General features: G+C 37.7%; 1 protein-coding gene across 1 annotated transcript; it reads left to right on the top strand.

The window, feature by feature from the left end:
• The first annotated feature begins 1258 nt into the window (after nt 1-1258).
• On the top strand, nt 1259-13248 carry LOC111806738. Its single transcript, XM_023692175.1, has 26 exons — nt 1259-1665; nt 1821-2049; nt 2191-2327; nt 6807-6923; nt 7030-7176; nt 7315-7985; nt 8235-8356; nt 8456-8547; nt 8843-9086; nt 9195-9264; nt 9579-9727; nt 9837-9910; nt 9988-10161; nt 10260-10331; nt 10435-10536; nt 10621-10710; nt 10787-10862; nt 10955-11051; nt 11166-11235; nt 11317-11496; nt 11597-11719; nt 11859-12127; nt 12214-12352; nt 12421-12480; nt 12560-12664; nt 12734-13248. Exons 1-26 carry the CDS (start codon nt 1567-1569, stop codon nt 12845-12847), a joined length of 3822 nt encoding a protein of 1273 aa, XP_023547943.1. The 5' UTR covers nt 1259-1566; the 3' UTR covers nt 12848-13248.
• The last annotated feature ends 539 nt before the right edge of the window (nt 13249-13787 follow it).

Raw genomic sequence — 13787 nt, 5'->3', positions numbered from 1 at the left:
CAACAAATATAATAAAAAAAATAAACTAAAATTAGCAATTAAAGTACACGTTACTATATATAATTATTTATTTTATTTAGGCTTATTTTTATATTGAATATAGTCATTTAAAAATAAAAATTTAAATTTAATAACCACGTGCAATATATCGTCTGGGCCAAATCTTAACGAATATAATATTTTGCTTTTTAATTGCGTTCAATTTTGGATAGTAAATTATTTATTTATTTTCTTAAAAAATTAGATTAGTTATAATTTATATTATTTGATATCATCAATGTTTGTATATTTAGACTATAGAAATCCTCCAATAATAGTCATTGAAGACATGTAACAATAAATGTTGGACACAAAAAGCATAGTAATAAATATCAACACCATGGATAACATTCTTATATCTAATTAAATTTTAATTATTAAATAATTTATTTTCAAGTTGGGTTACGTTGGATTATCACGCGCCACTTAAGGGTCCACGCCTCTCTCACTTAAACCAGTCATCATCCTCAATAACTAAGTTGAATCGTTACTTTATATTATTTAAAATAATTACACTGATCCATAATACATATTACAACAACATTTTAGAAAACTCAAATATCAACTTTTCACGGGCCATAATACATTACTGACATTTTTTATAAACGTCAAATGCTCACAATCTTCACGACAATCTTAAATGTCGGGCAGGGTTGATTGAGCTATGAACCTTATTTTTCAGGCTAGTTTGATCGATCCAACAAAAATAGTTGAAATAAAAAAAAAAAAAAAAAAAAAAATNAAACTCTTATGGTATTCAATAGGGTAATTTGAGTTGTTGGGTCATTGAATCTTACGAAATACTTCTAGTGGCCCTGAGATGCATACCTCAAGTTTTACCGTGCGTTGACTATTTATTGCTTTTGAATTCAACAGGTGGGGTGAAAATTAAAATCTCAAACTTTTTGATTGAGTATATAGCTAGAGCATACTTAGACTATCTGCTTCAACCAGTCAAACTATGATATCGTTGACCAAGAAGTTCATAATTAAAAAATAAAATACAAATATTAGCTATAAAAAACTATTTACCAATTTGAACATTGTTCAGTTCATTAAGGTCGAATTAAAAAAAAAAAAAAATGACAGTGGCAATTTGATTAGAACATTAAATAGAAAGGATTTAATATTTATTTGGTCCATTGAAATTTGAGACACACCAACCAAAGTCGATGCTAATAAATCCATCCAACTTCACCGATCGGCCACAATTATAATTTAGAGCCCAACCAAACAATCCCCTTCCAACTCCCCACCCCCTCCACATACACCCCTTTTTTCCATCTCCCTTTTAATCATTCTTCTTCTCATGAGGTGAATAAAATATTTGTAAGAATCCAGACGCCTACTTAACTGATCTCTACCATCATCTTCCCTTCCTCTTCCCGGTCCTCTCTTACAGTTTTTCATTCTTTTTCTTCTTTTTATCGACACCCAGAAGTCGTTCTTGATCGGAGAGGGAAGAACAAGGAAGAAACAGCGATCAATTTACATACCCATCTAAGTTTTCACGTCTGTTCTATCACCATGGTTGAAACAAGGCGTAGTTCTTTATCCAAACGTTCTCTTTCTTCATCCCATGGCTCTCCCCCTCCTTCTGGCACTCCAAATTCCAAAAGATCTAAGGTACTTTCTTCTGATGTCTCTCTGTTCTTGGGTCTTGGGTTTTGCATGCCACTGATTCGTGTTTTTTTCGATTGTTTCTTGGTGGGTTTTTGGTTGGGATTTAGGTGTGGGGTTTGGTTTTGTGGGTTTTTGATCCGTTGTTGTTTTAACGGTAGGTTATTGAGGCATCGTCGTCTACGGAGGATGTTCAGAGCGCACCGCCTGTTGAGCCTTTGATTCCAGTTGAGGAATCTGGGGTTGAACCTGTAGACCCAGTCATACAACCAGCTGATCCGTTCGATACTGATTCGTTGAAGGTCAACAACGTATGTGATGAGGCTGTTCCTGAGGATTCGCACGATCTTCAAGCAGAAGGCGAGGCTATCATGACGCCGCTACCTTTAGGTGCCTTCCCAATTTGTTGTCTTATGCATGTAGTTTGATTGGTTGGACCTAGGTGTTTGATGTTGAATCTATTGGGGATATTGGGTTTGAATTGGATTTGAATTGGATTTTGATCAATTTCACAATTCGTATGGAATTCAGGTGATGTTACAGCCGATGCCGAGAAATCTAAGGCGGTTGTGGCTACCCTGCTCAATCGCACCAAGAAGCGCACGACGAGGATGACGAAGTCCAATTCGAAGCCTGCGTGGGGAAAACTTCTTTCCCAGTGCTCTCAGGTAGACTCTTGCTATAAAATTGTTTGTTCTTAGCTTGTCATCTTTAACAGTAGTTGTTTGAAACATCTGCATGTCTGGTTTGTGTGTCCTATGTTTTTTGCAATTGTTTGTCTTGGAGTCTTATACCATCAGCTAAGTTGTGAATTGCTGCGCAGCAGGAGAGTTGCCTCTATTGTTCCTCTTTCTCAATTACATGTTATTTCTTTTTTTACCTTCCTCAAAGTTTATCAGGGTTTTCCATATGAACTATCAATTTTGGTTTGCTTCATTGGCAATGTGAAATGAAACGAACGGAGCCGGGACGTTTGATTACCTTTACCTACATGCTTTGATGGGGTTGAAAGGTTTTGACTAATAAGTCGTGTGGCTAAAACATACCAATAAAATTTTGACGAATGAAACGTTTTCTTTATCAAGTTGCAAGAGTGGAAGGAATGGCTAAGGAAGTAATTCACAGGTTCTTTTGATAATGATGATTTAGTATAGATATCCTATGAAAATGTGTAGTAGATTCAAGTTGATGTTCGAGGAATCATTTAGATTTTTCTATACTTTTTGTTGTGGACTTTTATACTTGACGTTTTAATTAGAGAAGGAAGGCTGTGCAAGTGGTGGAGTCGTTCGAATAAAGATGACAACAAGGAGTCTAGCTTCTTTGGAACAACTTAGGGTGTTCCAGCCTTCGAGGAGGTTTTAGAAAGTGGCGTTCTTAATTGGAGTATTTACTATTTGTGGGACCTATATTTACCCGACATTCAAAGAAGTTAAATTTAATCGCAAGTAGGGATAGTAGGTGTGTAAGACTAATCCCTTCCCAAGCCTGAGAAAAGGCCTCCCCCGAACTTTTGATGATCATTAACCTTGGTAACATGGCTAGAAGAACACCGCATGTGTATCATGGCTATTCCTACTATGGCCAAGAAACTGAGTTAATTGACTATAGAGATTGATCGCCTCCTTTCAAACATCAATTATGAGAAATCGAACAAGTCACAATTGGGTGGTCATTACGTGTCATGATTATTATCTCTTGGAATGTTAAAAGCTTGGGAGTTTGGCAAAAGAGAGCCTTCCTCAAATACATGTTGATCACTGGATGGATAAATCTTTTTGGAGTGCCATACATATTGGTTGGTTAGCTTTGGATGCCTCAAGTACACTGGGGATCTTGGGGATCTTAATTATGTGGAATGACCCAACTTTGATAATTTCTGAAGTCACCAAAGGCTTATACACCTTAACCATACATATTACCTTGGCCGATACTTATAGTTTTTGGATAACAAGGATCTATAGCCCCGGTAGATATCAAGAAAGACCTTTCTTCTTGCAGGAATTATTGGACCTATCTTGCCTATGTATAGAGAATTGGCTTTTGGTTGGTGACTTCAATATCTCTCAATGGCACACGAAAATTCAGTGGAAAAGTCACCAGAGGCATGAGACACTAAAACAATTTCATAAGAGAAGCTGAACTCATTGACCTTCCCCTCAGTAATGGTCTCTATACGTGGTCAAACAACAGATCTCCACTCACCTTGACACTCATCGACAAATTTCTAGCCACAAAAGGCGTACTTGAAATATTCATTAACGCTGGTGTTCAAAGACTGAATAGACCTACATTTGATCATTATCCCATCCTACTTTCCATGGGTTGCTGTAAGTGGGCCCCTTCGCCCTTCCGCTTTGGGAATATGTGGCTGAACCATTATGATATTTTGCCAATGGGAGAATACTGGTGGAAGAATATGTCCTTTTGTGGATGGTCGGGGCATGGTTTCACGAACAAACTTAAAAGACTAAAAGAAGTCTTAAAGAAATGGAACATGGAGGTTTTTGGTTGTATTTTCACAAAAAGAAATGAAATGCTTACTGAAATTGCTCTCATTGATCAAATGGAGGAAATAGACTCTATTACACGAGTTCAACTCACATAAAAAAAAAGCTCGGAAAGTAGAACTTATTTTGTTGGCAGCAAAGGAAGAGCAATCTTGGAGACAAAAATGTAAGAAATAGGATATATGAAGGACAATGCTTTCTTTGAATTTCTTCATGATCTTGACTTGAGTCCTATTGATCAACAACAAGCTCCCTCCCTCAAGGTTGTTTTCATTGAAGAAGAGGTGGGGAAGGCGACTCAGCATTTGAGTTTTGACAAAACTCAAGAATTGGATGGTTTTACCTTAGAATTTTTTCAAAATTTTGGAACTTTATGAGAACCGATAGCATGAGAGTGTTCCAAGACTTTTTCAAAATGGAGTTATCAATGACAACCTAAACGAAACGTACATCTGTTTGATCTCAAAGAAACTGGAATGCTTTTGCACCGTTGTAGATTTTCTTCTCATAAGTCTTACGACCGAACTATATAAAATCATGGCAAAGATATTATCAGAACGTCACCCTTTCACAATTACCGAGCAACAAGTAGCTTTTGTAGAGGGGCGACAAGTTCTTGATGCATCCTTCATGGTAAATGAACTCATAGATGAATGGAAAAGAAAGAAACAAAAAGGTGTAGTCATCAAATTTGACTTGGAAAAGGTGTGTTCGACAAGGTTGATTGGACTTTCTTCGAAAACATTCTTGTGGCAAAAGGCTTTGGCTCAAAATGGTGGAGGTGGGTAAAAGGATGCATCTCATCCACCAATTTCTCCATCATCATCAATATCAATGGGGGATTGAGAGGTAAGATTTATGCCACACGAGGTCTTTGACAAGGGGATTGTGGGCATCAATATTAGCACAAAGATTATTGAAGAATTTGCTAGCATATATGGTTGTAAAAGAGGAGAATGACCGAATATGTACCTAGGATTACCCTTAAAAGGAAACCACAATTTTTTTTCCTTTTGGAAGACTATTATTGAAAAAATAGACCGAAGGTGGTTCACATGGTCATCATGTTATAGTTCAAAAGGGGGAAGACCCAAATACAAACCATATTATCCAACCTTTCCATTTACCACATGTCTCTGTTCAAAATGCCACAAAATGTGGCTTCAGATATAAAAAAGATAATCCAGGAACTCTTTGTGGAAAGATAGCCCACACCGTGTTTGGTGGAAAATTATAAACCTCTCAACAGAAAAGGATGAAGAACAAAACTCTCCTCGCAAAATGGATATGGAGATATGCATCATGAAGAAAATGCCTTGGGGAGAAATCTTATAAAGGCTAAATATACTCCTACATCAGACAAAAATCACCCCCCTTCCCCCTTCCGTCTGGGAAGTATATAAAGAAACATCAAAACCTCATCACCAACCGAATTCGCCATAGGGTGGGTGATGGAGGAAGCACATCATTCTGGACCGACCCATTGATTGAAAACACAATGCTAGCCCTGCATTATCCACTTTTGTACCGGCTCTCTCATAACCAAAAAACTATGATCAAAGAAACGGGGAATATTGCAACAAGTTATGGAACCTGAAGCTCGGTAGGAATTTAAAGGATAACGAAGCAACGAAATGGGCCAAATTAAGGCTTGACCTTACCTCAGTGGTATTGTCAAACGAAGGAGACTCGTTGACTTGGCTCTCCCTAATGCTGACTGAGTCTTTTGAAGACTCAACAAAATCCTTGAGGATGGACATGGAGAAAAAGTAGAAGTAATAAATCCCACGTTGACAAAGACGGTACGAAAAAGGACGCCACCGTAAAAAGTTGAAGTTCTTCTTTTGGGAAATAATGCATAAAGTCATTAGCACAAGTGAAAATCTTCAACAAAAAGAAAAAAGGAAAAAAAAAAAAAAGAAGAAGAATGGTTTACATTACTCTTTCTCTAAATTGGTGTCCATTATGCCAAAGGAAACCAGTCACAAACCCACTTATTTATTCAAGGTACATACACCCAGAATTTATGGATTACGATTCTCAATATTTTCCACTAATTTATGCAAGGTACATACGTCCAAAATTTCTGGATAATGATTCTGAATATATTCGAATGACATCTCACATCTCCTAGGGAGGTAAAGGATCTATTGGACATGATCTTAACGTACCACCATTTCAAGAATGCAAAAGCCTTACTTTGGAAAAACATTATCATGGCTTTGTTTTGGAATTTGTGGAAATAAAGAAAATAAAGAATATTTGCGGAAAAAACACAGACTTATACAAAACTCTTCGACCATGTTGGTGTAAACGGTCTAATATTTTACTTCCTATCGTTCTACATCCCTCATCAATTGGGAACGTCTTTTCTAACCATGATAAATTTGTAATTTTGACAAGGAGGGGTTAAATTTATTATTTTATTTTGGGTTGTTTTCCACCTAGGATGGTAACTAATGTAATATTATCCTTTTGCTCTTGAGACTAACTATAAAGGTGTGGCTTCTGATTTGGCAATCAACCGCTCCACTAAAACCTTCATCTATGATATGCTTTCGTAGCCCCTTTTGGTTTAATAACTTCAAATATTGAGATTAATTACTCTCACCTGACTCTTTGATTATGCTTCTGCAGAATCCACACTTGGTTATTTGTGGCACTCTGTTCACTGTTGGTCAAAGTCGTCAGTGTAATTTATGGCTTAAAGATCCATCTGTTAGTACAACACTGTGTAAGCTGAGGCATATCAAGGTTAGAGAAATTAGATTTCTTTCACTTAATTTGTTTTCTTTCCTTTGTCTGGAATGCGTTGTTGTACTTTATTTTACTTCTCATTCTGTCATTTATATTGCAACAGCGTGGGAACTCTTCTATTGCTTTACTCGAAATCACGGGAGGCAAAGGTGCTGTCATTGTTAATGGCAAGATTTTTCAAAAAAATTCAAGCGTAGTTTTAAATGGAGGCGACGAGGTCGTCTTCACTTCCTCTGGAAAGCATGCTTATGTATCCTTTTGGAATGTTGCAATATAACCTTATTGGCAAGTGTACTTTTTTTTTGTTTCTTCTTTCTTCTAACATTGGTTTTCCTTACTTACATGCAACAGCGCATATCGGTAATAAATTCCTTAACGTAACCCTCAGATATTTCAGCAGCTCACTAGTGATGATTTTGCTGTTTCTGGTCTGCCTTCTGTGAACATTTTAGAAGCCCATAGTGCTCCTGTTAAGGGCATTCATTTTGAAGGAAGGTCTGGGGATGCCTCAGCTGTCACTGGCGCATCCATATTGGCATCTTTTTCAAATATTCAGAAAGATTTGTCTCTGCTTTCCCCATCTGCTAAATCCAATGAAGATGTGGAGTTACCCTCTGTTTGTGGAGTGTCAGATAATCAGAATCCAGACATTAATTTGAAAGATGGCAGTACTAATAACAATGATATAAATGGCGAGGCATCTATGGAGAAAAGTATTGATCCGAGTCCTCATTCTGCAACTGAAAGCCCGAGTCTTGATAGGCTTGGATTAGATGCTTGTAATGATTCAGAAATTGGTGAGGTCCCTGGGGCGACTCATGAATTACGACCTCTTTTACAAATGCTAGCTGGTTCGGCATCTCCCGACTTTAATTTAAGTGGCAGCATTTCCAAGATTCTTGATGAACAAAGGGATATAGGGAATCTCTTTAAGGATTTTAACCCTCCTGCTATGCCGATGTCAACTCGACGTCAAGCATTTAAAGAAAGACTACAACAAGGCATTCTTAAACCTGACAGTATTGATGTTTCTTTTGAGAGTTTCCCATATTATCTAAGGTGAATATATTTAGAAAATTGCAGGAACAAAGTAATGGCACTATTTAAGTGTTTTATTTTCTGAAATTTTAAAAAATACTCATTGATATGTAGCTCAACATGGTAAAAAGATGACATTTTTTTTTATTAGTCAAAAGCACATTTAACATATTGAATATAACAATCTAGAACTCTATTAAATTTTGTGTTGAAGTATATACGGACTGCGATATGTTCTAAATCTTTATGTGACTCTACATCTTTTTTCAGTGATACCACAAAAAATGTTCTTATTGCATCCATGTTCATTCACTTGAAGTGTGATAAATTTGTAAAGCATGCTTCAGACCTTCCTATTTCGAGCCCACGTATCCTCTTGTCTGGACCTGCAGGTTGGCACAGCTTTTCTTCCTTAAACTGTAGTCTAATTTCTTTTTTTCCATCTGATTTGTTTACTTGACATTGGTTGTTTATTACTTGAATGCTTACAGGTTCAGAAATATACCAGGAGACTTTGACGAAGGCACTTGCTCGGCATTTTGGAGCTAGATTACTGATTGTGGATTCTCTTCTTTTGCCTGGCGTAAGATTCAAATTTTTACCTTCGATCATTAACTTTCTTGAAACGTCATTTATCTGTTCCGTTATGAATTTCATAAACTTGTAAAGAATCTTCAAGTGTGAAAGAGGTGAGATTAAATTGTGTAATCTTGTGAACCAGTGGTAAACTACATGTAAACCCCATTTTTGATTCTCTGAGTTTTAAAGCACTTTGACATGTAAATCCCAGGCTTGGTTGTTCATTTCATGTTTGTGTTTGAACCCTTGCTAACATGCCTTCATCAGGTTGTGTCACTAAAGTTTGTCAATGAATTCAGGCACCGACCCCCAAGGATGCTGATATTGTAAAAGATAGTTTGAGGGCTGAACGGACATCTGTTTTTGCTAAAAGAGCTGTTCAGGTTGCTGCTGCTGCTGCTGCAGCAGCAGCAGCCTCACAGAACAAAAAACCAACTTCCAGTGTTGAGGCTGATATTGCAGGTGGATCTACCTTAAGCTCACAGGCTTTGCCGAAACAAGAAACATCCACGGCTTCGTCAAAGACCACTGCTTTTAAGACAGGTATCTTCTTTTTAGTTACTATGTGATGTGGTTGCTGCCATCACTGGTTCATCCCCCGTCTTCCACCTGTCATACCCACGATCTTACGAACCTCTCATTAATTTGTAGGTGACAAAGTTAAATTTGTTGGTACCTTATCTTCTGCACTTTCACCTCCTCTTCAAAGTTGTCCTCTAAGGTAATTCCTCCACCTGCACTGTATTTTGGTGTCTGATGATCTGAAAGCTTTGGATAATTGTTGTGTTGTAGGTTTTTAGAAGTAATTAATTGTTATTTCTGTAAATTTCTGCTCCTTTTTTAGGCTATTTTTTTCCTGCCATCATTTTTCCATGCATAGAAAAGGTGTTGTAGAAATGATCTTCAGATATCTCGTATTTGTGTCGTATGTAAAGACCTCTTTGCTGTTTAACAGCCATTCATAATTATGTGAAGGTTCTTTTTTCCGTTTATTCTTTTAGTTTTAGTTTCCGTTCTCATTTCTTTTTTAAGCAGGGGACCGTCTTATGGTTGTCGGGGGAAAGTTGTCCTTGCTTTTGAAGAGAATGGATCCTCGAAAATAGGGGTGAGGTTTGACAAATCAATTCCAGACGGTAACGATCTAGGTGGCCTTTGTGAAGAAGATCATGGCTTCTTTTGTTCTGGTTATTCTTCCTTACTTGTTTTCTCTTGTTTGGGTTCCATCTGCAATTTTTATTTATATTATGGCTAGAACTCTGCTCGTGTCATGATTGTTCTAAACCGACATTGCAGCTAATCATCTACTGCGCTTGGATGGTCCTGGAGGTGATGATAATGATAAACTTGCAATTGATGAAGTTTTTGAGGTACTCATTACCCTAAACTATGCTATGGAGCTATGTTTCTGTTTCTATTGGTACTCACTGCAATACTGGCCATGTAGGTTGTCTCAAATGAGAGTAGAAACAGCCCATTAATATTGTTTGTCAAAGACATAGAAAAGGCAATGGTGGGACACTCAGATGCTTACTCTATTCTAAAGGGTAGGCTTGAAAATTTGCCAGGAAATGTTGTTGTTCTTGGCTCCCACACCCATATGGATAATCGTAAAGAAAAGGTCAGCCGAGCATTTTTCTTGCCTCCTCCCCCCTTTATTCCGTTAAGAGTATCTTCGGTTCGTTTTAATTCCTCTTCTACCTGACCGTATATTTTCAGTCCCATCCTGGTGGTCTTCTATTTACCAAGTTTGGAAGCAACCAAACCGCGTTGCTTGATCTTGCTTTTCCGGTATGTTAACTCCGACCGTCCTTTTTTTCTTTTGTTCAATAGTCTTGTGGTGTTTCTTTACCTCCTATGAATTCAATAGTATCTATAACGTTTCTGTATTCAGGATAATTTTGGGAGATTGCATGATAGGAACAAAGAAACTCCAAAAGCAACGAAACAACTTAGTCGACTCTTCCCGAACAAAGTGACCATATTACTTCCACAGGTACTATGATCTTGTTTCTGGTTCGGTTGTCTTACTATGCTTTTGTCTATTGAATTCAGCATGATTTTTTTGGAATGTTGTTAGGATGAGGCCTTACTTTCAGAGTGGAAGCAACAATTGGAACGTGATACCGAAACCTTGAAAACACAGGCAAATATTGTCAGCATCCGCTTGGTGAGTGCTGCGCGATCATCTTGCTTCTAAATTCTCTTTTTTGCTTTTCTTATTCATGGATTTAATGTGGTTTCAGGTTCTCAATCGGATCGGTTTGGATTGCCCTAACCTCGACACTCTCTGCACCAAAGATCAAGCACTAACACTTGAAAGTTCGTATACCCGGAAAACTTTCGTAAACGTTTTTTTATGGTTACTGGGTGCAACTTAAAAGTTGAAACTGATCCTGTATTTCTCTTAACAGCTGTTGAGAAAGTTGTAGGCTGGGCTTTGAGTCATCATTTCATGCGTTCTTCTGAAGTGTTGGTTAAGGATGCCAAACTCATCCTTTCTACAGAAAGGTCGTCTACTTTTTCTTGGCCTCATCGGATTGTTGTAACAAACTATCACTAAGAAAACGAAGCTTTGCATTATTTTATCGTGTTCATGGTGGTTCGGTTTGTTCTATGCTGCAGCATCGAGTATGGGTTGAACATTTGGCATGGTCTTCAGAGCGAGAACAAGAGCTTGAAGAAGTCGCTCAAGGTAATCTTGTTGAACATCGGATCTTTCGACACGGAGAATGAGTTCTTAAGTCTAAATTTAAGTGTGTTTGAACAATTTTAGGATGTTGTCACGGAGAATGAGTTTGAAAAGAAACTTCTCGCCGATGTTATTCCACCGGGTGACATCGGTGTTACTTTTGAAGACATTGGTGCTTTAGAAAACGTGAAGGACACGTTGAAGGAATTGGTGATGCTTCCTCTACAAAGACCTGAATTGTTTTGCAAAGGGCAGTTAACGAAGGTTTGCACTCTTTTTTTCCTGTTTTCACAAATATGGATCATTGTACGGTTTGCTGACCTGTGGCTATGAAACTTTTATATTGGTTGGTCGTTCGTCACAGCCTTGCAAGGGTATTTTACTTTTCGGTCCACCCGGTACTGGAAAAACAATGCTTGCTAAAGCTGTTGCGACGGAGGCGGGTGCGAACTTTATCAACATCTCCATGTCAAGCATTACTTCTAAGGTACAAATGGGCTATTCGTGTGTTGTAAAAAAGAACGAAAAAAACAAACCCCTTCTTTCAGTAATGGCTCTAGTTCTGTAATCTTGGATACTCTCTGTAAACATTGTGCACTGTCTTTGTGTGTGTGTTTCTTTTGCAGTGGTTCGGCGAGGGTGAAAAATACGTAAAGGCTGTGTTTTCTCTAGCAAGTAAAATTGCTCCAAGTGTTGTGTTTGTTGACGAGGTTGATAGCATGTTAGGAAGACGTGAAAACCCAGGAGAACACGAGGCTATGCGTAAAATGAAAAATGAATTTATGGTGAATTGGGACGGGTTACGAACAAAGGATAAAGAACGTGTACTCGTACTTGCTGCAACCAATAGACCATTTGATCTTGACGAGGCCGTGATTAGGAGACTTCCTCGAAGGTGATCGATATCTTTAAACCAGCTTCGGGGCCGTGTTGTTAATCGATATCTTTCTCGTCTTGAATATATGTGACTGTTGTTTGTAGATTGATGGTGAACTTGCCAGATGCCCCAAATAGAGAGAAGATCTTGAGAGTTATACTCGCCAAAGAGGAACTGGCCGCTGATGTTGATTTACCGGCACTTGCCAATATGACTGATGGATACTCTGGAAGTGATTTAAAGGTTATATTTCTCGTTCTTGTTGTATTGAAAAGGTGATGAAGAAAATGCTAATCTTACCTTGGTTGCAGAATCTGTGTGTCACCGCTGCACACTGTCCCATCAGAGAAATTTTGGACAAGGAGAAGAAGGTTAGCTTATATAATTCATTCTGTTTTCTTTGATCTCTTGTAAAGAATCTGTGTTTCGAGTTCCGTTCATGAATTACAGGAGAGAATCTCTGCGTTGACCGACAACAAACCGATACCGGCGCTATATAGCAGCACCGACGTTCGGCCGTTAAAAATGGAGGATTTCAGATTTGCACATGAGCAGGTTGGTTTGTTTTTCTTTATGACTTGTGTAAGTGTTCTTTCTTCCATGACCTTATGAGTTGTTTGCTAGGTGTGTGCAAGCGTCTCATCGGAGTCGACGAACATGAACGAGCTCCTCCAATGGAACGACCTCTACGGAGAAGGCGGGTCGAGGAAGAAGATGTCGCTAAGCTACTTCATGTAGTAGAGGAGGTGATTGTATCTTTGTATAGAGTTTCTTTCTTGCCCTTACCCTTTTCATTTCTTTGATTTCCAAAATCGTCTCCGCCCCTTGAAAGAGTGCAAGATCGGGGATCGATTAGAAGTATGGAAATCCATGTCGATGACGACGACCCGCTGGCCCTCGTCCCGTCCTCTACCTGCCCATTGCCGCTATTGTATCATATATAGTTTTTTTTTTCCCCCTTTACCCTCTCATTTATTTAATTCTCTATGCTTTTGTAGGAAGGAATTTAACAATTTGTTTAGGTAATTTGACCAAAACCTGTTTTTGTGTAGCTAGCTCTTCTGGTTAACTTGGGTATATACATCATCATCATCATATGTTTTACTAATCAATGAAAGTAATAATTGCCATTTTTGTAACTGTCCTTGAACCCGATAACCATCTTTCGGCGACCTCGTGTTGATGTGTATGCACATTTGGTCGGGTACGACCTCGTAGATTGTCATCGTATTATGTGTAAAATGGTAGGTTGCTGGTATCAAAGCCTATGAGGTTGTGAACTATATATACATGTGAGTGTTTGGGCGAGAACTACAAATAGCTCGAGTGTCGAGTAGTTGATTAAAACGCGTTTTTTGAGCAAGTTTGAATCTCCTAGACTCGAGGAATGGAGTCGAGGCACATTGGTATCTTAAAAATCGGATATTTAAATCTTCAATTTTAATTGTTTTAAATTTTACATGAAATTAAAATGAATAAATTTAAATATGAGTTTTTTTTATTTATAAAAATATTGATAATGCCAAATTCAAATTTATATTTAATAAATAATTAATTATTAGAATTTTTAATTTTTTCACAAAATAAAAATAGAAAATCTATTGGATATTTTATAAAAAAATTTGAAGACAAAATGACCAAAATAGGGCTACGTAGTAAACAAAATTACCCATTTAGT

This window comes from Cucurbita pepo, chromosome LG12 (assembly GCF_002806865.2).
Source record: "Cucurbita pepo subsp. pepo cultivar mu-cu-16 chromosome LG12, ASM280686v2, whole genome shotgun sequence".
Classification (NCBI taxonomy): Eukaryota; Viridiplantae; Streptophyta; class Magnoliopsida; order Cucurbitales; family Cucurbitaceae; genus Cucurbita; species Cucurbita pepo.
This window is presented reverse-complemented; position numbering and strand designations above follow the sequence as displayed.